The sequence below is a fragment of the Pseudopodoces humilis genome, chromosome 7, assembly GCF_049639895.1.
Source record: "Pseudopodoces humilis isolate 2021_Gansu_Grassland_sample_001 chromosome 7, ASM4963989v1, whole genome shotgun sequence".
NCBI classification, from domain to species: domain Eukaryota; kingdom Metazoa; phylum Chordata; class Aves; order Passeriformes; family Paridae; genus Pseudopodoces; species Pseudopodoces humilis.
The window spans coordinates 6,222,487-6,245,283 of record NC_142206.1 but is presented as its reverse complement, the minus strand read 5'-3'; the positions used below and the strand labels follow the sequence as shown (position 1 = coordinate 6,245,283).

General features: G+C 40.9%; 1 protein-coding gene across 1 annotated transcript in view; it reads left to right on the top strand.

Moving 5' to 3' along the window:
• Window positions 1–14,965: 14,965 nt before the first annotated feature.
• IPO7 (importin 7) overlaps window positions 14,966–22,797 on the top strand; it is a 34,491-nt gene continuing 26,659 nt past the window's right edge. Inside the window, exon 1 of the mRNA XM_005529024.3 lies at window positions 14,966–15,123. Within this exon, the coding sequence (XP_005529081.2) occupies window positions 15,040–15,123 (84 nt within the window). The 5' untranslated portion in view covers window positions 14,966–15,039. The remainder of the gene's footprint in view (window positions 15,124–22,797) is intronic.

Below are 22,797 nucleotides of genomic sequence, written 5' to 3'. Positions count from 1 at the left end.
GAAAGCACATGGCCTGCAGATGATCCCCAGGATGCTGACTCTGCAGTAAGCTCACAGTGTTAGTATATGTCTCATTAAAAATGGAGAAGATAACTCTAATCACCTCACTGTTAGGGAGCTCCAGCTCTCTGAATTGCTGCCAGAGTGAAATTTAAGGATTCATTAGCTAGATCACTTTGCAGTTGATATGTACTGCAAAACTTGTATTTGTTATACTGGATTATCAGCAGACTTTCAAACTGTTGTTCACTGTTCTTGGCTCCTCTTGTTGGGGTATACTGCTGGTGTGAATGTGTTGTCTATTTCACTAAACTTTGAAATTGTCAGTGGTTTTTAGTATCTGCTGATAATTTGAATAGTCCCCTGCAAAGATGTCCACACCTAACAAACATTAGCAGAACCTCTGCATTCACTCGGGAAAATAAAGGACACATCTAGGGAATGTTCTTTAGGGCTCACTCTGTAAATAAAAAAAAAATCAGGAACTCTATTAAAAAGATTAACTTAGATTTATTTACCAGAAAGAAGGCAAAGAATGAAAAATACTACCGTAGGCTACATCCTGTATGTGTTCAGAGGATGATGAATTTTGGTAGCAGGAATTCAGTGAGTATCAAGGAAATTTTTGACACATGGTTGATATCAGCACTGCCAGGAGCAGCTTCACTCCACAGCACGCTGGGAAGCATAGCTATGGACTGAAAATACATTTACTCTCATCACGTGTAAAGCATCCCCTATACATAATGTATAATTTAAGAAACAGCACAAAACCTGCCCTGTCTTGGGATCATTTTTCTAAGCCCCATCTGACAGGCAACACACGCTGCAGAATGCTTTGTCCAGCAGAGAAATAAGAGAAGGACTCCAGTCTCCAGCTGGAGATTGCTCAGTGACTTTACCAGTGGGAGCACCACTCTCTGTACTTAAAGGCTAGGGACTGAATGGGCCAAAAGCTTTATATGAAATATTTTTTGGAAACTACACCTTAATCTCAGAGTATGAATTCTTTCAAATTATCTGTGAACGAAAAAGAAAAATGTTTTTCTGACCTTCTGGAAAGTAACGGAATAGATTGACATCTATCAGGGTAGCAGCTAAGTGGTCAGCTTCATGAAGTCACTTCCTTCTGTGGGTGGCTGGATTAAATGCTTCATTTTTGTCAAATAGAAAGAGTTGTCTTCTCTCAGCACAGAAACTTGTGTTTGCCTCTTTTCTAAATCACTCCTAGATGGACTGATGGAGCCCGTGTCACATGGCTGAGTCACTGATACTGCTGATGCTCTGGGGACTGAGTCATGCTAATCATCAGCAAGAGGATGGAGGATGAGAGATTGAGAGTGATCCTGCTCCATTTCCTAGCTGAAAATGATAGAAACCAGAAACATTAATTAGCAAGTAAATCATATGTTTAATTCCTTGAGAAGCACAGATTCAGAACCCTTTTTTTCCTCTATTATTGTCTTATTTTTGACCACCACAAAGCAAACAGCATTGTTTTAATGTTTTTATTTTGTATAAATATGGCAAGCAATTAAACCTCGAACATTTCTTGTCATTCTATCTAAATTCTAATTTAAACCAGATAAACCTGTGTACTTGGAATGAGGCTTATGTGTTTTACTGAGCTTATACTTTCAACAATTACGGTGAGGAGTCTGAGATGTAACTGGAGAATAACCTAGCACAGGAGACAACTTAGGGTAGAATGCAAATGCACAATCAAAATTAATAAAAAAATGTCACCAACAAGCGAGATAAATAGAAATGAGCACCTATTTGTAGCTGTTTGTGTGAATGAAGGATTAAACATTTATTGGAGCCCAAAGAGGGTTAATGAAAGCTGTTATTTATATAAGTCAGTGCTCAAGGACAGAAGCTGAAAAAATTACTAAACAGCAAGTGAGAGCAGAACTTCTAAGCATTAAAATTAGTTGAGTCTGAGCTCAGGGATCGTAAGTATTCAGATTTGTTTCTCTCCTGGTGTTTTTTTTATAGAAAGTATGTTGCTTAACTCCTATTGTCCATTTTATGTACATTTTGGCTACATACTGCACATATGTACAGACAATACACTGTACACAGATTAATGTACAAATGTACAAAGTGCAGATTTTTAATAGTGTGCACCTATTTTCATTGCTGCTTAATTACTTAGGAACACAGCAAAACAGATAGCTATGATGTTTCTATTCCAAGTGGTAAAAATAAGAGCCAGATTCTTAATTCTGATGCACCTCTTGTTCCTAATTGATAGTTAATAAATCCCCTTTAATAGCCAGGTTTTTAAATTTTTTTTCCTATTGTATATGTCAGTGGAGTACATGAAATGGGGAAAGAAACTTTTCTGGTCAGTCTGCTCATATCCTCTATTTGAATGCAAAAACCAAGAATTAAAGGTTATTTTGTCTTCCTGCAAATTAAGAGCAAAACATACCCTGTAATAAGCTTATGCCACCCCAACTGAGGAACATGAAAACTCTGTCAGGTTCCTTTAATGTAGTTCCAACCTTCAGAGACCTTACTTCTAATTCTGTTTTTTTTCCCAGACTTGGAAAGCACTTTCCCTAAAAAGTCAAACCTCTTATTAAAAATACCAGTAAAAGAGGGAGTTCTCATGGCAGTACAAGGAATCAAAGGTGTCCTCCTGGAAGCAATAACCAACTTAGTGTTTGTTAGTGTGACAGGAGGAGGGATGAACAGCTCCACCTCCCTGTCAATCACCTCATCCCAGCTTTTAGTCCAACCTACAGCACCTGAGTTCTGGGAATGGGCTCAGGCAGTGATTACATTGAAGAACTCAGACAATGTCAACTCTAAGATACGTAGCAAGGGAAGCAAAATTATTTCCAAAGCAAGAAAGTACTCCTGGTACCTTATTCTAGCTCAGAGTCTCCTTCAAAGCTCTTGGAGTTACCTGTGGAGCACAGCAGAGCCACGCAGAGCAAAGCAGAACAGAGTGTGATCAGGGGAGGCCAAAAGGGAGGCAGCAGCAGAGGAGAATGGGATGTGGAGCTGCAGGGAGAGCCCTTGCTTGACTCAAAAGCAGCTGCACAAGACTTCAGCCATGCAGCTCTGCTCTGCAGCTGAGGTATTTATAAGCTGGTGTTTATTGCTTGCGATAACGATCACAGTCATAAATTTCTGTGTAGAGAATGCACAGGCCCTTATCCTGACATACACCCATTAGTCGTGATTCATATTTAATGCTAGGGTAGAATTAAATGTAATGATGAGATTTACACCCTGTTTGAAGCTGTGTTTGTACTAACATAGCTGAAAATCCAAATATTCCTGCTAAGAGGAATATGTTCCTTCAAGGATTCCTTCTGAAGACCATCTAGTTCTAGGGTTGGAAGTGGCCTCTGAAGACCATTCTAGTTCAACCCTGCTTCTAAAGCTGCTGAAATAATAATGGAGGCCTATTTTTTAATTAAATTTAACTGAAATTTAGGAACATAGCGAGTGTAGAGGGAGTGAATATAACCCAGTGACCATATCTGAGCTCACCATAGGGAATTTGCTTCCCAAAGTTTCTGAATGCCTTTGCTTTTCTTGGATTTATTTTATTTATGTTGTAAATATTAAAAACACCTGCACCTTCATGTAAAAGTTGACTTTTCAGCAGCAAAAGTTAGTGCTAAACCTGTATTTAAGGACTGATATTTGACATAATGAAAGTGATATATCAAATGCCAAATCTCCCCTTTGGCTACAGATACACTAATTTTCGGTTCATGCAGCCTCTGACCCATGATTTGTCCACAGTAGGTGGATCTGGCCTCTAATGTGGTTTTAGCTGGTCTGGAAAAGTGCCTGCAGCCTGACAAAAGTAATAGTTTTCAAACTGGGAATATTCCAATAGCATTTTATGTAATGGGTTCAACCTGGCTCTTTTAAGAATCAACTGAAGGTGCTGAGTTTGTGCTGGGACGAATTTGAGAATCCATGAAAATATTCTGGATTTTCATATCAGGATGATCTCTCCAGCTAGATATAGGTAAAGGATAATAGTATCACAAGAAGCCATGAACAGCAGTACGTAAGTGTAGCTGGACATATCCATCTGGAGGGCAAAAGTTTCCAAATGTAAGTTAACCCATGCTGATAAAAACACCACCTTTAATCTGATTAAGGAACCATTTTAATTCTTCTTCAGATGCCATTACAGATTCTGCTTCTACAAATGTGGAATTGAAGTTTCAGCTCAGTTAAACCAAAGATTGTTGGTCTGGGGAATCAGCTTCAGGCCACCTCCAAGTGTTGAACACTTGCTGGGGTGTTAACTTTGACAATGTCTGATCTGCTGGAGTAATGACAGAAATTAATGCTGCAGAGTGCAATCAAGACTTTTTAAGCTGTTTGTTCTACTGTCCTCAAAAAGGCACAAGTGGAACCTCCTGCTGGAACTCATCAGGACCTGAATGATCTCCTCTTGCTGCTAGGTTCTTAAAAATAGAATTGCAACTGTCTATTGACATTTCCTTTCTGCATTTTGTTTGTTGACTGTAAGGAGGCTAAGGAGGTTGCACTGTGATAAAGAAAGCTTCCTTTTATTTTAATTTGCCCTGATTTGAGGCCCTAACTCTGTCCCCTAATGTTAAGAAAGAAGCTGGATGAGAAAATGTCAGGGGCACTGGTTTAATCAACCTTCTTTTGAGACTGACAGTTAGAAGCACTGCTGCTTCTGAATCTCTTCTTATCATCAATGAACCCAAAAATTATAGCAGTTGGCCAATCCAAGCCATTCACTGATTGTGCTCACAAACACAGTTGCTTTTGTTGCTGAAGAGCATCCTTGCTTTTGCTTGAAAAATCCTTCTATCTTAAAGGAGTAAGAGAGGAAAAAAATTAGGATCTTTGGAAATGCAGACCAGCAAATATTTGGGGAAAAAAGTGACATGATAGATGCTTGATTCAGTTGATTCAGGAAGAAAAGGTGGAACAACGATTCTGATGGGGAAAGGAAGATGGGGAAGTGTGTTTGGATAATATGGGAGTGTGAAACAGGTTGTAGAAGAAAGCAGAATAAGGAAAAAGGAAAAGCAGGGAAATTCAGCATTACTTTAAAAAAAAACAGAACTTCCAGAGGAAAATGTTTAGAACTTCTAAATATTTCCCATATTCTAAGGACTCCCTGCAACCTTCAGATAAATTGCATTAATTGCATTTGATACTAGAAGGGAAGAAGTTTTTTTCCTGTTACAATGTATTTCACAATTGACTGTTTAAGAATGCATGGTCTAATCATCGTATGTGCAAATGTCACGCCGTATTTTCATCTAGATTGCTTTTTCTGTGAGGTACAAAATGTCTGCAGTGAGATTGCTCAGAGTTGTCCTCATCTGGCCTCTAAGGTCTAAGTGCTTGCAGAAAACAGCCATAAAGAATGGGCCAATAACCAGTTCACAAGGAACAAACACTTGCTGTATGCAGTCACACCCATAGCCAGTTTTAAAGAAATATATTCAGGTCATCATTTAACCAGTAGTCTGCAACGGAAAATAATTAAAATTCAGAGCAATATCAGAAGGGTCAAAACGTGATTTAATTGAAACATTTTAGAAAAGCTGCCAATGTTCTGAGAAACAATTTTCTGTATGTGTATTCCTATGGGAAATTATTAAATTAATTGAAAAAGCTATAATATGACTGATAGCACTTACTCTCGTAATAAATGAGCATCACAAAATCAGTTGTTAATCAGGATTACAGATTAAATGGGACAGTCTGGTAAGAACCTGCTCTTTTCACCTAAGGCAGTTACGTGAAGGAAACCTCTTTATTTCAATTTTGAACATTGTGCACCCAGTCCTAAACAAGTTTCCTGTCAGATACCTTGTCTGAATGCAGAAATCCAAATCTACAAATATCAATAAAAGAAATTTGCATGTTTTCTACTGCAAGAAATAGTAGCTCCGTTTTGTCTGTGGATAAACCACAGGATCAGCTTTTTGGCCAGCTCCCTGCAACAAAATTGGCTAAAACCAGTGACTGCTGAAAAGAAGTGTCGGGTGCTTGAGTAAGACATTATTAACTAATATGACATAACCATTTCTGAATGAGCAAGACTAACACGGAGAAAATAAAAGGAGTCCACAGGAAGACTGATATGTGGGGTTATAATAACCACAAGAAACTGGTGTGACATTATTCTGTAGAAATCCTTCCTGTAGCTGAACCAGCACATTTGCTTTTTTGTGTGAAGTTACCTGATGTGCCAGTTTCATCCCAATGCCTTAATGAACTTCAATTTAGCTATAGCAATTAATTATTTTACCTTGTCAACCTGACAGAAACATGAATGAAAATTCATTTCACATTCTGAAGTGAGGAATCCTTTCAGCTCAGGAAAGGCCAGGAGTGGAACAGCAGGATGCTGGCAAGCAGGGGCCAAAGATTACGAGGAGTGCCCAGAGGAAGCTGACACAGCTCCTTGCTATCCTGAGAACACAATGTTGTCCTGCATGCATCATTCATGTGCCTTCCAAAGGTGAAATGAGGGGCAAGTATTTTCCACCTTGTTACTTCACAAAACACCTGGAACGACACAGAGCCTTGCTCAGACAAAGACATGGGCACTGGTAATGTGTTTCTCATGTTTCCTGCCTTGCCCTGCTGCTGCAGGTACTGGAATTTTAATCCAACTGTTGGCTACCAAGAGCCTGGAAGCCACAGGAGTGTGGATTTTTGAGCAGCTACTCCTGCTGTTCCACCTGTTGCTCTACATAAACAGTCAGTGGTGCACCCACAGCCACCAGGAAACACAGACCTGTGCACAGCTGGAGTATCATCAGTGTCATTGCTTGTTTTCAGATCTGTATTTCTTTAGCAATTTACACACAGATCAGTGTAAGTCCAACGTTTGCACATTCTAGCATTATGACTGCTTTTGTTACGTTAGAAAATACTGGTATTTAAAACAAATAGAAAATATATTAAACCCTTTTGGACAGCAATACTGAATTGTAAAGCTTTGCAAGGAATAAAAACTATGAGTGTCCCAATAAATGCTAATCTGATTACCACTTAAATCTTAAATTGAAGATAATTTCATTTTATAAAAATGTATTTTTAATACACTCAAATTCTATTACTTATCTTTGCTTTATCTAGGTTATCTCCTGTAATTGTCTAATTTGTCAATCCTAATTTTGCTATTTTTGACTCCTTTAATATAAGCAGCTATCTAAGACTTAAGATTTATAGAAATATTTCTAATAGCAAAGTAATTTCATGAAACAGGTAGTTTTATGAAATGTTATTTATTTTAAAAATGTATCAAAAGCTGTGATTCACTTAGTAAATCAGGAATCAAGCAGGAATTCATGTTTCTTTTAGTACTTTTACATAAACTTGCTGGCTTATTTGCTGCTAACAAACTCAGTATCTCAGTTTTTCTCCCAGTGAGCTGTGAGCACTTCCTTGTGTGCCCCTGGGTCTTTCTTTGATGCCTGCCTTTACTGAGCTTCCTCTTGAGCAGACAGAGAATTCACCCTGCCTCAGTCTCCTCTCTCTGCAGCCAGACCCAAGAAACACACATGGCTCTGTAACCCTAATTCTTCACCTCTTCTGCTCACACAGTTGTGAATACCTCAGCTGTATATTCTGCAAAGCAACCAAAGTGGTTTTACATTTTTCCTGCATAAAAGATTCCTTTTCTATCTACCTGCTCCCCCTGTGTTATGCAGAAATCCGGAAAATTTACTCTCTGAGTACTTTGCTTTGTCTCCACAAGTTTAGAAAGGACAGAGGGAAAGGCAGATGGGAAAAGTAAGATAAAGGAATAATGTACCATGCCAGCACAACCAAAATGTTTCTTTTTTATAATAAATCCCAAATGTACAGTTAAGACTGTGGTCACCACTAGAGGTCAATCATTTTTACTGATCTGAAATGCTTCACAGGCTTCTGAGGAGCCACACTGGCACACTTCCCAAACATAGGTGTGTCCTGGAGGGGACTGCCTGCAGTTGTGTGACTGGCATGAGTTCATAAACTGAATGCTGTGTTACTAGATTACTGAAATTCTTAATGTGTGCTTGTAATTCCCTGCATATGAAAAGCTCTCCCTAAGTGCTGAGAATTTATTCTGAGTGAATTTTTAATATAATAAAATTCCGGTCCTGTTCTAGTGTACTCATTATTGAATCAATCTAAATGGAACAGTACAGGATTATAAAGACCAAAATTAGTCTAAACAGAACTCTCTGTCTTACTAAATAGAATGAAATATTATAGCTTGATAAACATACATGTAGTTTGTATAAGCCAAGCACACATATTTCCTTATAGGATTAAAGTTATAGCTTAAATTTTCTTGTTTAGTCTTCGGAAGTTCTGGAAATTTTTGCCTGTTCTACAGCTTGAGTATTTTCACAATTCTTTCTGAACAATTCCAGTTTATTGTTGCATCTTATCTGCATTAGAAAGCTTGTGTTTTTAAAATCAGTGCCTGCTTGAACACAAATGCATAGATACATATTCCTTATACTTAAATTTTCTTTACATTTGCTTCCTCAAAGTGTAAAGTCAACATTACATTGGATTCACAGCTGTCCATTTGAGGAACAATCATAAAAAATAAATGAGCTTGGGTTCCTATTTAAGGAACAATAAGGAAAGGACATACTTGTTTCCTTGCAAAAACAAAATAAACCAACTCCTATAAAGCAAATAAAGAGATAATCTTGGAGTACACCATGATCACAGGCATTATTCTGAGGTCACACTGTAATTCTGTGATCCTCAGCACAAGTCTTCATTTTGCAATAGTATAACAAATTCCACTGATGCCTTTGTAACTTCTGTGCCTGTGCAACTGTATCAAAAGTGTGAAAAAAAAGCATGAACTGTGAGTTTCATCTTAATGCCGCAAATACCAGTTGCTGTCTGCTGCTTTTCTCTCCAGGGTGTCAGCAATCCACCATTCTGCAGCCCTGTAAGTGGCATTTTCCCTCAGGGCCGTGAAATATAAATATACAGGGTGGAAAACAGAGCAAGAGGGAGGAGGAGGTGAAATTGCCGTGGGTTACAGACACTCTTGCTCCTCTGTCTGTCACACAGGGCCTGAAGCAGGTTGTGAGCTGGATTAGCTGGACTTCCACACAGTGCAAACCGAGCCTTCCGAAGCAGATGGATCTAACCTGACAGCAAACAGCAAAACCCAAAACACTGTGCAGGTCGTCGTCATCATCATCATCATCATCATCATCATCATCATCATCATGACGTTATCTAGTCCAACATCCTGCTCAAGTTTCATGCACATGTTTTTTATTAAAGCTCTAATCTTGTTGGTTTGTCTGAAGCACAGCTTGTGTTTTCACTAAAACATATCTTCCAGAACTGCATCCAGTCTCACTTGGAGAAAAGCAAGCACCAATTAGTGCTGCTGGGAATTTTTTCCAGTGACTCTCTAGTTTCACCTGTTAGGCATTTGTTCCTCTTACAACTTTATTCACAAAATAAATGTTCTGTACCCACTATTGTCTTCCTGATCTTTCTCTTTTTCCTCACCTTGCTGTCCAGAGTTAACTGATAAAAATAAGAATTGACAAGGGACTTCTGCATCTTTGAAGAGATGTTTATTAACAAGATGTCCAGTTTTTCTGATCTCAGAAGAATCATACATCAGAGATTTTTGTATTTCCTGGTTTTGTTTATTTGTTGAGGTGTTTTTAATTTTTTTAATCAACCAATCATCTAAATCTCCAAGAAAGCTCTATCTCCTTCACATTTACTCAGAACCTCAATATCCCTGGCTCTACTACAGCGACTGTTTCTTTGCTACTCCATCTCAGCGTTGCTACTCCTGCTGTTCCACTTGCAGACACTTCCACCAGCTAATGGCAGAATCTTGTTTCCAGCAACTGTCCACTGGGAAACCTGTTTGGATATGGGGTTTAGCATCTGCTCCAGCCTCGCCATCTGGCTGGAGGGGGTGGGGATGGCTCTTGGGGTTTTTGGCAGGGTGATGCAACTATTGAGCTCATGGCTATATAAAGGAGCATAGTGCCTTCCTCACTGAACAAAATTCTGGAGAAATTTCACCAAAGTTCTCCTTAGGAGTAAAGCCAACTCCCAGTTGACTAAAGGGGATTAAAGGGAGCTGTGAAACCACGAGCTGGGCATGCAATGGCATCCTTGGCTAGAGCCAGCCCCAGATCAGGGACTCTGCAGGGAACCACTCTTACTCTGCCTGCTAAATCTCTGTTTCACCTCAGCACAATTGTAGTGACAAACAGCAACCAAGACCTCCCACAACTTTTGTCTTAAACCTAACTGGACATTTCGAGTAGGTCTCATATGGATGAGGAAAATAAACTCTTCATCTCAGACTTAACTTTTGTGGGTATTTCATGCATTGCAATTTGTAAATACTTATAGACCATAAATGCTGGTGTTATTCTCTGGCAATGGAACATCCGTCTCTCCCCACCAGAGGGAGGGACAAACCACTTCCCCACTCCCCCTCTTCAGACATCTGTTTTCAGCTCAAAGATTGTGGTTTCACCACAACATCCTGCTAGGAGCTCATGCTGACCTGCATGCCCATGGTGTCCCTGATGATCCTTCCGATCTTTCATTTTCTATTCCACGTGCACCTTCACATTTTGCTGTGTTAAGAGTGCATTTCTGTTTCTTTTTCGAGTTATGCTCTTGTCCCATCCACACAGGATTGTTTTGCCAATCTTACATCATTCTCACAATGATCTGCAGTGATTTTTGTATTTATTTCAAACCTGCCTAAAGTATCAAATAGAGTCTGCTAGTGGTATCAGTAGAAATCCAGTAATAATCACTCTTCACTTATCACCTTTTAACTGAGAATTGAAATTAGGTACTCCTCAATCCCTTCAGTGTGTGCTCAGGGTCATAGCCTACTATGATATTTTAAAGCAGAGAAAGGGTTGTAATTTGTACCGTTTCCCCTGCCAAACCAGAGAACTCCTCAAACAATCACTTTGTTTGATGAATTTACACCAAAATATGTTGACTAGCATGTTTCATTTCGTAGTTTCATATTTTAATCCCATTAAAATTTTTTAAAAATTAAAAAAACCTTTTATTTTTTAAAAGGTTACTATAAATAGTTCTTTCCAACCTTTGCATATCAGCACAATATTTCTGTGCATACCTTTTTCTTCCTGTTGTCATCTTTCATTTAGCAAAAGTAGTTCCATGACAACTTTGGGTGCTGGTGATTCATCCACCCATGCCTGTCCAAACTTCCTTTGGATGTGTAGGAATGGTTAAGTACCTTCATGTGCAAGTATTTTATTTTTTTTTCCCAAATCCTGGGTTGACATTTGGAATGCTGTTGATGCAGGAACATGCTCTCCATAGCTGGAGTTAATTTGGCTGCTGTCAAATCTGTTCCAGCACAGAACAGCTGATAGCAGCATTTATCAGTTACTATCTTTGGGGAGAGTTTCTGGAATATGTAGATGGCATAAAAATTTATGCACAACTCTTTAGCAATGTCTGGTAAATGCACCCAAACGTGGCGATCTTTGATTGCTGTGCTGCCTTTATATATGATTTCTGGCTTTTCACTGACAGTAGAGAGAATGGTACCCCAGAAAGACACACAGGCTAAGCAGTGCTCCACACTCAGCTCCAAGGAGCTTTATTAAAGCTGACAAATGCTGTCTTTGTTATTGTTCCAGCTTTCCAGGGAAAGTACACATGATTGCAAACCCCAAGACAGACAGTCTAGGAGAACATGTTTATCTCCAGGAGTAATTGAGACCGATTTGCATCCAGTATTTGAGGCCTGTGCAATACCACATCTCCCTTTCCAAGATAATTTGAGAGGCTCTGTTCTCCCACAGCAGCCTGAGGTTGTCTATAAGCATTCCTACACAACAGAGAACAGTTTTGGGCAGCTAAACCCTGCAGCATGTACACTTTTTTTTTCTCTTCTGAGACCAAGAATTTGATGAGGCTTATCTGGCTAAAGGACATACTTCTTTCCAATGTTAACTCTTGTGATTTGCAGTTTGACTTCAAAGTGAAATTTTTCTATCAACTTATCTGTTGCATCTTGCAAGATATTTATTCAAGTCCCCTTTGTTTGCTAAACAGGTTTGGCCAAAGTCCTCACTAATTGTTGTACTATGATGGGTGGGCTTAAAGTCTCTTTTGTCCTGCTAATTCTCCTCAAAGAAAGTATCTGATGGAAGTGGGTATATTTATTTAATCAAAATTTCAGTGTTAAGGATGCCACAGCTCACCAGTCTCTTGTAATGTGAAAACATTTGCCATCTCTCAGGTTGCTCAAACTGCTGGTGTGTCAGTTTTCATCCAGCTTTACTATTTTATCTCTCTCTACAAATTGTTCAGATTAGTGAGAAATTATTTTTTAACCTGATAGATGCTTCCTCTTAAATTTGGCTTCCTGTTGATATGAAATGTCCATCTTGACTGAATCCTCCATTTATTGCTTTCTTTCATTTATACAATTAATCCTGCTGTGAAGTTAGCTATTGTTATTACTTCTGGGCAAGCAAAGATGCGAGTACAAACGTCCTGGACAATGCAAACATTACTGGACATAGAAGGTTTTCTTTTTCAGAGTACTCATGGTGGACAATTGCTTACATATTCTTTTGCACAAGTGTTTTTTGTTGTCCAAAAAAACCCCACTTTTGTATTGAAACAGGAAGAGCTCTGGCACAAGCTTCCAGAGTCACAGCACCTTTGCTGACGATGGCTCCCATCCCATTGTGCTTGTCTTTGCAGCATTTCACATCTGTACATCTGACACAGAGCATTAGGCACAACCAGCATGTCACCAGCCCTCTGCCCTCTGAAGTACTTATTTTTATTTTTAGAGAAGATACATTCTGTTTCATAAGTTTTTGGATCATCTTAGCACCGTGGCTGGGGGCATTATTGCTTTGCTTTGCTCCTTTGATACAAAGAGCATTGAGATTTGATCTTGTTATCTGTGCTGTGACACAGAAGCAGGGAAAATACTTTGTTGCAGCATTTTGTAATGGTATTGAATCTACACTATTTCACTTTTTTTTTTTTTTTTTTTGACATTTTGGGCAACATCTAGAATTGGAGTATGACTGCAGATCTGGGCAACTCATAAAAAAACAGCATATGACATCATGTCCCAAAATTATGCCACATTGCCACTTGGGTCATCTGGACCCATATGTCTCCTGTGTTTACTTAGAAAGGCAGACATTACTTGCTGCTTCACTATTTAGTTTCATAAATTGGTTGCTCATTTTCACACTCGTAAAGAAAAAGCTACATAGTGTAAATTATCATTTTTAGCACTGTGTAAAAACAAAAAGACACCAATAAACCAGTAGCACAAGAAACTGAGAAACCCAGGTTTTAGTCCAGTGACAATCATGGAAAAATCACTAATTTGGGAAAATTATATATAAAAGCAAGTATGCTGTTCCATATATGCAAAGATACTCCAGATAAGCCTAGATTTCTTGAAACTCTTTAACTTAACTGTAAAGATAGAGTGCACTTTATCAACTTTCTAAATTGTATCACTTTTAAATTTTGTTATCTTTTGGTTTTGTGTTACTGTTTTTTGTATTTGCATTTCTGCTTTTCCCTGTGATATGTGCCTTCATTTCAGAGTCATTCCAGGATGAGATGCTTGTGAAATATTTTTCTTCATGATTTTATCTGACAGTTCAGTAAATTCCCCTCATAAAAATAACTCCCAAAATTTCAAGTACATCGCTGCATTACCATCCCCCAAATGAAGGCATGACAGTAAATGACTGTAGAGTGCCAATTAAATTTTACAACTCACTAACTTATAAATAGCATTGCTCATTTTATCGTGACTCCTCATGGAACTGAAATTACTTCGGTGCTCAAATGCTTGTAGGATGAAGCCTACAGAAGTGACTTACAGAGGACCAAGTTAAGCAGTTATGATTCTGTGACTGAGCCAAGGCCTCCAGAATCATTGAATCATGGAATTGTCATGGTTGGAAGAGACCTTCAGGATCATCCCGACCAACCCAGCACAGCCCCTGTAACCCCTAACCCAGTAACCCACATCCCTCAGCACCAGTTTCAGATGCCTCTTGAACCTGGACAAGAACCTATTCTACTGACTGACCACCTTGACAGTGACAATTTTTTCTGACATCTAATCTGAATCTCCCCTGTCTCATTTTAAGGCCATTTCTTCGGATCCGGTGCAGGCACAGCAGGAGAGACATGTCCTCACCTGGCTACAGCCTCCTCTCAGGGACTCACAGAGTGATGAGGACCCTCCGGAGCCTCTTTTTTCCAGGCTGAACACCCCCAGCTCCCTCAGCCGCTCCTCATAAGACACATTTCCTAGACCCTTCACGAGCGACAGCTCCGTTTATATTGATTTTCTGAAAAAAATCTGACACATCTTCAGGATTTCCCTTCTTCTCTTTTTTTCCCACCACCCTGAACCCAGCACGGCAGGCACCCCGTGCCCACGATAAAGCAAAGCCAGGCCCCACGCACCCCTCCTTCCTCGCTGAGCCACACGAGTCTCTCCGAAAACAGGGCGCGGGTGCGGGAGGGATTTTCAAGCGAGGGATTTTTGCTAAAACAACGGGTCCCTCACAGCGTTGGCGCGGCCGAGGAGCTCGGCTCGGCTCGGAGCGGAGCGGGCGGTGCCGGAGCGCGGCTTCCGCGGCGGGGCCGTTCCGGCGGGGCCGCAGCTCCTGAGGCGGCTTGTGCGGGCCGAGACCGAGTATGCCGCGTCTCCCCGGTGCCCGGCCGCGCCCCGATCTCATTCCCCCGGTGCTGGTTCCCGGCCACGCCCCGATCTCATCTCCCCGGTGCCGGTGCCCGGCCGGACTGCATCTCCCGCGGCGCCCCGCGGCGGGGCGGGGCGGGCCGTGCGGCGGAAGGGGCGCCGCTCCCGTCGGCGGGGGGGGCAGCTCTATCCGGGCTCTTGGCGCTCTCCCTTCCTTTCGCGCCGGCGGCCGCTGGAGGCGGCGGGTCCATGTGCGCTCGGCGCGGCCCCGGCTCCTGCCCTCCGCCCCCCGCGCTGCCCCCGCCATGGACCCCAGCGGCATCATCGAGGCCCTGCGGGGCACCATGGACCCGGCGCTGCGCGAAGCCGCCGAGCGACAGCTCAACGAGGTGAGGGCGCCGCCGGGCCTGGGCCGGGGCCGCGGCGCTGGGGAGCGGGGACGAGGCCGCCCCGTGGGAGGGGGAGCGGGGCGGGGGCGGAGAGGGTCCCCTCGGCTCCTCGGTCCGTTCGCCCGCGGCCGCTGCCCCTTCCCGCCGGCCGCGTCCCGGCGGCCGCAGGCCGGGCCCGGCGCGCATTGTCCCCGCACATGGCAGCGGGGCCGGGCCGGGCCGGGCGGGGCTGTTCGGGCGGGGGGCAGCGGCAGAAAGCGGCCGAGGCCCCCGTGTCTTACTCGGCGTAACAAATTGCCTCCATTGTCTCCGTGCTTAGCCGGGAAAACGGTGATCCGCTGAGCAGGGTTTAAAACCGCCCTTGTGCAGGCCTTCGGTGGCTCCGGCTGGACACAGGGACCATCTAAGCGACATCAGTTCTTGGGTGTTGAAAGCAGTAATTTATCAGCGGGGAAGGAGGTGGCAAGAGCCCCATCACTTCGCAAGCAGTGCCGCCTGTTAAGAGTGGCCTGGGCTGAGTTCGGAATCAAATCTGATGGCCTGGGCCGAGTTGAGAATGAGATCTGGCAGCCTGGCGGTGTTTGGTGTTCCGAATCCTGTGGGCTCCGGGGTCAGCAGGGCTGCCGGGGTATAGGAGTGCTCCCTGGGTGTATGCGGACACGTGTCCCAGGGACGGGGGCAGACAGGGTTCCGGCCCAAGTGTGTCATCCGCTTGCACTGCACTCACCTGACACACTGGGATGTAAAAACCCAGCAGCTCCCAGTTCCACGGACTTCCATTTTGGAAGAAAATTTTATTTTTGTTCTGCTTAACCTCACCTGGTAGGTGAAAACTTTATTGATGAGACATAGCCACAGGGCTTGTAGACATTTTGGAGAACGAAAGTGTTTTAGTGTTTGACCCAAAGAAAATAGGATCTCTTGATGGAGGTGAAGGATAAGCCCGTGTGGCAGTTCTTGTGGTGCTTTTAGTTGGCTTTTTCCAAAAGCATTTTTCCTTGTTGCTCTTAAGCAGACTTTGGGCCTGACAATACTCATGTAATGCAACAGATGTTCAGCAGAGCTTAGATAAAGGTGGGCCAAATGTTCTGCTGGCAGTGGAGAAAATTTCAAAAACTAAAGGCATAGCTTCTCAGAAAATAAAAAAGTGATTCCTGCATGTTATTTAATAAGTGAATAGCAAATAAATATTAGGTACCTTTGAAATAGATAGCTCTGAAACTACTCAGTGACTAATTGACGCTTGTACAAAGTAATTGCCTGTCTTTTCCATGTACTCTGTTAAAAAGTGTGTTGGTGCTTGTTAGTTAAATAAAAAATGCAAGAAATGTGATGGCCTGAAGACAGTAGTATCTATGAAATCTAAAGCTGGCCCCAAAAATGCATGTTTTTCCATGTTCAATGGATGTCAATATTTATATGTAGTAACTTTCTTGAAATTTATTTTAGTTATTTTCTGCAGGTATTGAGTTGCTGAAGGTGCAGGGAATTAATGTTCACTGCCAGTCGGAGTCTTCAGCAAATGGCAAACTCTTGCAGGAAGGATCGTGCTTGCTGGCCACTGGCTTTTGTTCTCACTTTGGAACCATGGTCCATCGTGTACTACACAAGTGCTAAATTGGCACAAAATCAGAATATTTGTGCCCCTTTTAAAACACCAGATATTATTGAACCAGCATGTAAGAATTCTTTTTTGTGGGAAATGGAGCATCACTAATCTTTGACAGATATTTTGTGATAAAAATATGTGCTAAACCAGAAGTCTGCACGCACTTACATATACGTGCAGCTTTAGTCACATGTGTGGTCTTGGTTTTACTTAGGTTTATTGAAGTCAGTTATGCACTTTCTTGCTGAATGCTGGTCTAAATTTGTTGAATGTGAGAGCAATTCTGTTACCAGTTAATACTTAATTACAGGTATGGGGGTCTCTTTCTCTGTAAAGATGAGATCACAACAGCAGAGAACACTGTTCTTGTGCATGGCCAGTCCTGCACAAGTGTTTTATAGCTTAATAGTTGTCCTTGGTTGACCTTTCACTTTACCTTTAATTTGTCAGAAGTGCCCCTGTTGAGCTGATGAGACTGGCTTTCAGCAGAATGGTCATTTTACCTTACCAGAAAAGACCGTGCATCAATCTGTAATTGATATTCCTGATTAGTGCAAGAGATATCTAAGTAGCTAAGAGTTAACCAAGTATTTGGATCTGTCTTCACCATATCCTATCAGTCAACAAAGTTCTACTGACTGGAGAAGAGGACTGGAGTGTATGATTCTTGATTTGTCCAGGCTATATTATTTTTCCTTTGACCTTGGCCAAGTCATGAATTATTCTATACTTTTTCTCCCTTCACTAAGTTTTATCAGGTTCTATTGCCTGCACATAAAAGGCTCTGTGAGAACTTTCAGAGTTGAGATAATGTTAAAAAGTAGGTATTTTGGTCTCTTTGTCTTTACTTTTCTCACTGTGAAAAAAAGTTACAGGGAATGAGATCATTGGCTCTTGTGTCTGAGAATTTTCAGCTGATGGGGTACCCTGAGGTGTTCCCATTTCTGTCCTTGTCCCACAGGGGAAAGCTGTGTTTTTTCAGGACTTCGAGCCAGAATCTTCAAGTAAACTACTGGAGAGCAGCAGGAAGACATTACTGCCTTTTGAAATAGTCTTTGTGCTCCATGTATGAAGTGTTTCTCTGAATTTGTGATGAAAATAGGTATTTTTAACTGTGCAGCTATGGAATGAGACTCTGAAAAAAATACATTGTTGTTTCACCTTTTAATAGCAAAATATTTATCAAGATGCAGTTGTATAGATACAGAAGTATAACTTCTCTGTGATGTATGTCTTGTAAGTCTGAGATTAACCTCAGTGTGTGAGCTATTAAGACATCTTTTTAGACTAACAACCCAATTTTTGCATCTGACAATGTTTAGGGGAGAAAAAAGTGCCATCTCCTATAACTCATCATTTTTTTTTAAGTCAGAGCTCAACAGAGTTTGTTTAGGAAGACATCCTGATGCTGTACTGGAAAGTGACTTTCAGAAGTTACATTTGAGGTTTTTCATATTCTGAGTGACAGGGGAAGGATAGAGAGGAAATTTTGTTGGCTGGCCACCATCACCATTGATTTAACAGTGCAGTAGGGCCTAGTTCAGTGCCTTTCACTGCCTGCTTAATAGCTACAAATGTCAGAAGGGTGGAATGGGTTACATTGAATGATTGGCCTCTTAGCTGCTGAGAGTTTAGCAGTGAAAGGTTGTCAAAGGGGAAGAAGCAATCTACTTCTTACATGGAGTCTTTCAGACAGGATTTTCCAAAAGCTGGAATGCTATGGATACTTTGAGCAAGGTGTTCATAGTGTTACCTCCAGCTTGATTTTTTTTTTTTTAAAACCTTTTCTAACATGGTCTTCATGTGTAACATCTACAGCTCTATATTGTAGTGTGAGAAAAAGAGCAGAGCGTGACTTTCTTGGCTGTGATTGTCAGATCATGGGGTCTCTTTTGAAGTTGTTGGTGTGACATTTTACCCAAAGTACTTGGGTTAAACTTGGTTACTTTCACTTCCCCCATCTTCCATCTGTATATTCTGGTGTGTGTTAGATGAGGGGTGCTTTGGGAAAGAGTGTTTCAAGCTGCATGTGCCAAGGCTGGTCCAACACCAGGAATCCCCTTGGGGGCAGTAAGGAACCTTGGCTCCTCCAGGAAGAAGTTTCCTCCTCGGTGCAAGTTGCCCAGCACGAGGTAAAATCCGAGCAGAAAGGGCCACTTGCCACTTTCTCATGTCTTAGCAAATAGTTCTGTGTGTGCCTAGCAAGCCTCTGCTTGGAGCACATTGCTTTTTCCTCAGCCAGCAGTAGAGCAAAGTCCTTCAAACTTGCAGGCAGCGAAGAAAGGAGCATCAGGGATTTTTGCAGGAACTGCTAAATGTGTGTGTGTGTGTGTGTGTGTCTTTTGTGGACATTGAACTAGGTTTGCATATACATTGTAGCTGCATAAGAGGTGGCAAAACTGGCTTGTAAAAACCTGAGGTCAGAATGACTTCCACACCTGCTGAGTTCTTAAAAAAGAATTAAAATATTGCCACGGGGCAGTTTGCTGATTCAGCGTGGCCTGACAGCTCCTGACCTTACCTTTCTGTAAGAAAACAGTTTCATCTCAGTGTAGTAGTTATGTTCACCCAGTCCTGCTATGGCCCAGATCAAAAATTACATACAGATTTATTTTTTTCCCCAAAAAACTGGAATGGAGGAGAAGCATTAAATTCTTATTTTTTCCATCTACTTTGTTTTTAAAATGTTAGCTTTTATTCACATGTGCTACTTTGAATAGCTATATAAATAACCTGGGGTTCCAGTTCAGCAGCATATAGTAAGTGTTGCTCATCTGTTCTGCTTTTTTGGGCAACAGTAAAGGAGGTGCCTATTGTAGTGTGTTATGGTATGTCAGCTTCCTGATACCTGAAAAGAACACATGGAGGTCTTTTTACCCCAGAGGAAACTTGTTTTTATCATGTAGAGGCACGCAGGCTTTGTGTGAGAGATTATTCCAGCATTAAAGATTAATGTAACTTACTGCAGTATCATTACTAGAGGAAAAGTGCTTTTCCACGTTGTAATTAACTATTCATAGTTCACATGCCATGAACTGGTTTCTTCAGTGTTAACTTTGAACTTCATTCCTCTTTTGGATTATGCAGCTGGTATGACTCTTTTCTCAAAAGTCTCTTTTAGCACATGTCTGACAAAGCAACCCTGCAAGGAAAAACTGCAATGGACTGTGCAAAAAGATTGTGTGTTCTGGAGCAGTGATTGGGATTAAGAGACAGTGGTGCAAGGTTTGTGGTCTGATAGAATACATTCCTCAGCTAGCCAGGCTGCATAGCAAAGATTGCTCTTGGGAAAAATCCCCAAATTCTTTGGCTCTTAGACAGCAAAGTCATACCAGTGACATGGCATGTCAGACCTTTTGTAAGTGGGAAAGACTTGAGATGAGTTTTGGTTTTGTTTTTCTTTAAGTGCTGGAAAACTGACTTCTGCGACAGAACTATTTTAAAAAACCCCTGTAGTTCTCTAAATTTAATGTTTACTTTTAAATGGCACTTGTAAACAAGGAGCAAGAGAATAAAAATCAAAATTTTACCAATGTCAAAGCTTTCAAGTCTTAAAAATTTTCTGTTCTCCATGCAGTTTAGAGTATGTGATAGTGACCATTGTGAAATCCTGATTTTAGTTCAAAAATGAACCTAAAATAGGTGTGGTTTTCAGTATGGTTGGTTTTTTTTAGCAGTGCAGTCAGTGAAGAGGAGCATGCTGTCCTGAGAGGCAGCCCTCTCGGGGGAGTAAAATTATTAAAGATGGAAATAGCTGAAAGAGATGTGGATTCAGTATTTTTTAATGCTGTAGATACAAAAAGGCACCTATGGTGGTGTCTTATTTTAGGTTCAGGTTTTTTTTTTTTTCCCCAAGTGCCAGTAAAACATTGGATGCTCTTTTTAAGAGTGAAGCAGAGCAAGGGAGTATGTGAGAGGTAATTGTAGTACTTGGTGCTTTATTTGAGCATTCAGTACACCCTTTTCTTCATGGAATTGTCCTTACTTGTCCCTACATCTCAGTTGCACTGCAACCACCTTCCTTTCAGTGGCTTGGGAAGGAGGTCATTGTGAAGAGTTTGGGAGTCCTTTATATTCCATAGAGAATGCATGGAAGTGTTAATGTAGCTCTGTGTGAATGTAGGTATTAACGGAGAGGATTAAGAGCAGACTTTGATTGGCAAGTACAAGGTATTTTACTTGTATTAAAAGCACAGATTATATCTTGGCTGAATCTGCTTTGAACCACTAAAGGTGATAAAGCAGCTCATCCTCATGGTTCGTTGGAGTCTGATGCTTCAGATGCTAATAAGGTTGATACTTGTAAGATTTAAAAAAAAACAAACAGTGGTGTAGATGTTTTGGTTTTGTCCCTTAAAGCTTGCTATAGTTCAAAGAACCCAATGGAAATATATTAATCCCACATTCTAATAGAACTGATATTTCTAGGGAGCTTCTGTAGCCTGCTATGGGCACAGCCTCACTCCTGTCTTTGTAAATAAAGAAAACATTCTTTGGTATTTTATTAAATTTCATTGTGTAGCAGTTTGTACATTGCTGTCTATATTTGTTTCTTTTAAGACACAAAATTTTAAAATTTAATTTCTTTTGGTTTTTCTGTTAGTTCCTTAGTAGCTCTTAAGCATTATTTCCATATTTGTTGCTGAAATGGATGGTTTTTATTACAAGAATAGCAGTCATTTATCATGGGAAAGGAAAAGTAATCCTTAATTTTTAAAATTATAGGATTAAATGCTTCTGGCTTTGCAAACATTGCAAATTTTCAGTATAGAAAAGGTATCTGTTAAGCTTATAGCCCTTGTGGAAAGACATCAGTTTTCACTTTTAAGTCCATTTTATGCAGACTAATATGACCTTATTTGTAGGTGAGTTAAAGGTTATTGAAACTGAAAGCTTTCTTCAGGTTCACAACACATTAAATACAGGAGCACTTCCGCTGACATTAATGTTAAGCGTATAATTGAGTGCTGTGCTGAATTAGGGTCTGATGTCATTCGGAATGTGCTGCAGGACTCTGTGTCTCTATTAATGTTCCTTAAGGAAAGGAGGAACTTAACGGACCTGCAGCTGTAGGAGGAATCTAACCCAACTAGTAAATTTGAGTTTCAATTTATTTATTCAGCCATTACTTGGCAGTTGAAGACAGTTGCACTTTTTTTTTCCATTTAAAAGTGTGTTTCCTTCTTGAGGACTTTGGGAATATCAGAGGGACATGGGTCATATTGCGGTGCTCATATTGCGGTGTCAGTTACTCTCAGTTCATCGAATCACACTCTGCAAATAAACATTTCAGTGGGACCAGATGCCTCTGGGTGCTCTGGAGCCTGTAGAGTTTTAGTGCACTGGATGAATGTGTACAACAGTGTTTTAACATTTTGGGCAGATTCTTAAGTTTGAAATCTGTTTTAAAGAACAGGAGATAGAAAACAAGCTACACTAACCAAACCTGAGTACCAATGTCATGTTCCAGGCTGTCCCTTTTACCCTTGTTTGGAACCTGTTGGAGATATTTGCTCAGGAAAATGAAAATTGAAGAGAACATTCTGGTACTGTAGGAGTGAGCTGAGCAGCATTTACACACTTAGGAGGAATCTTGACATCATTTCATACTGTCAGAAGAGCTTTTGGTCTTAATAAAGGGAATGGAGGGATAATTTCTGATTATTTCTCTTTATGATATGAAGTTGCTGCAGTATCTGAGGCAGCCATTTGGTTTTCATAAATAGTGTAATTTCAGTGGTTTTGAAAGTAATAAGTGGGTAAGAGGTATTTTCCTAAGAGTTCAACAGGTTAAATTAGGTGGATCTATGCAGTGGTCTTTGATAGGGGAACTGCAAAGGACATAGGAAACAATGTTGCTGTGTAAGTGAAGATAGAAAGTGAAGATTTTTTTTTTTGCAGGAAAGCAAAGCTGTTTGGAAGTTGAATGAGGTAGATCAGGACTTGTCCAACAGAGTATCTCCGAGGATGAGGTGCCACAGTGGATAAGTGTTCCAGGCCTTGGCCTCTCTTGTGATTTTTTTTCCATGCATAAAATAGGGATTTCCCACTGTAACTCATGTCCA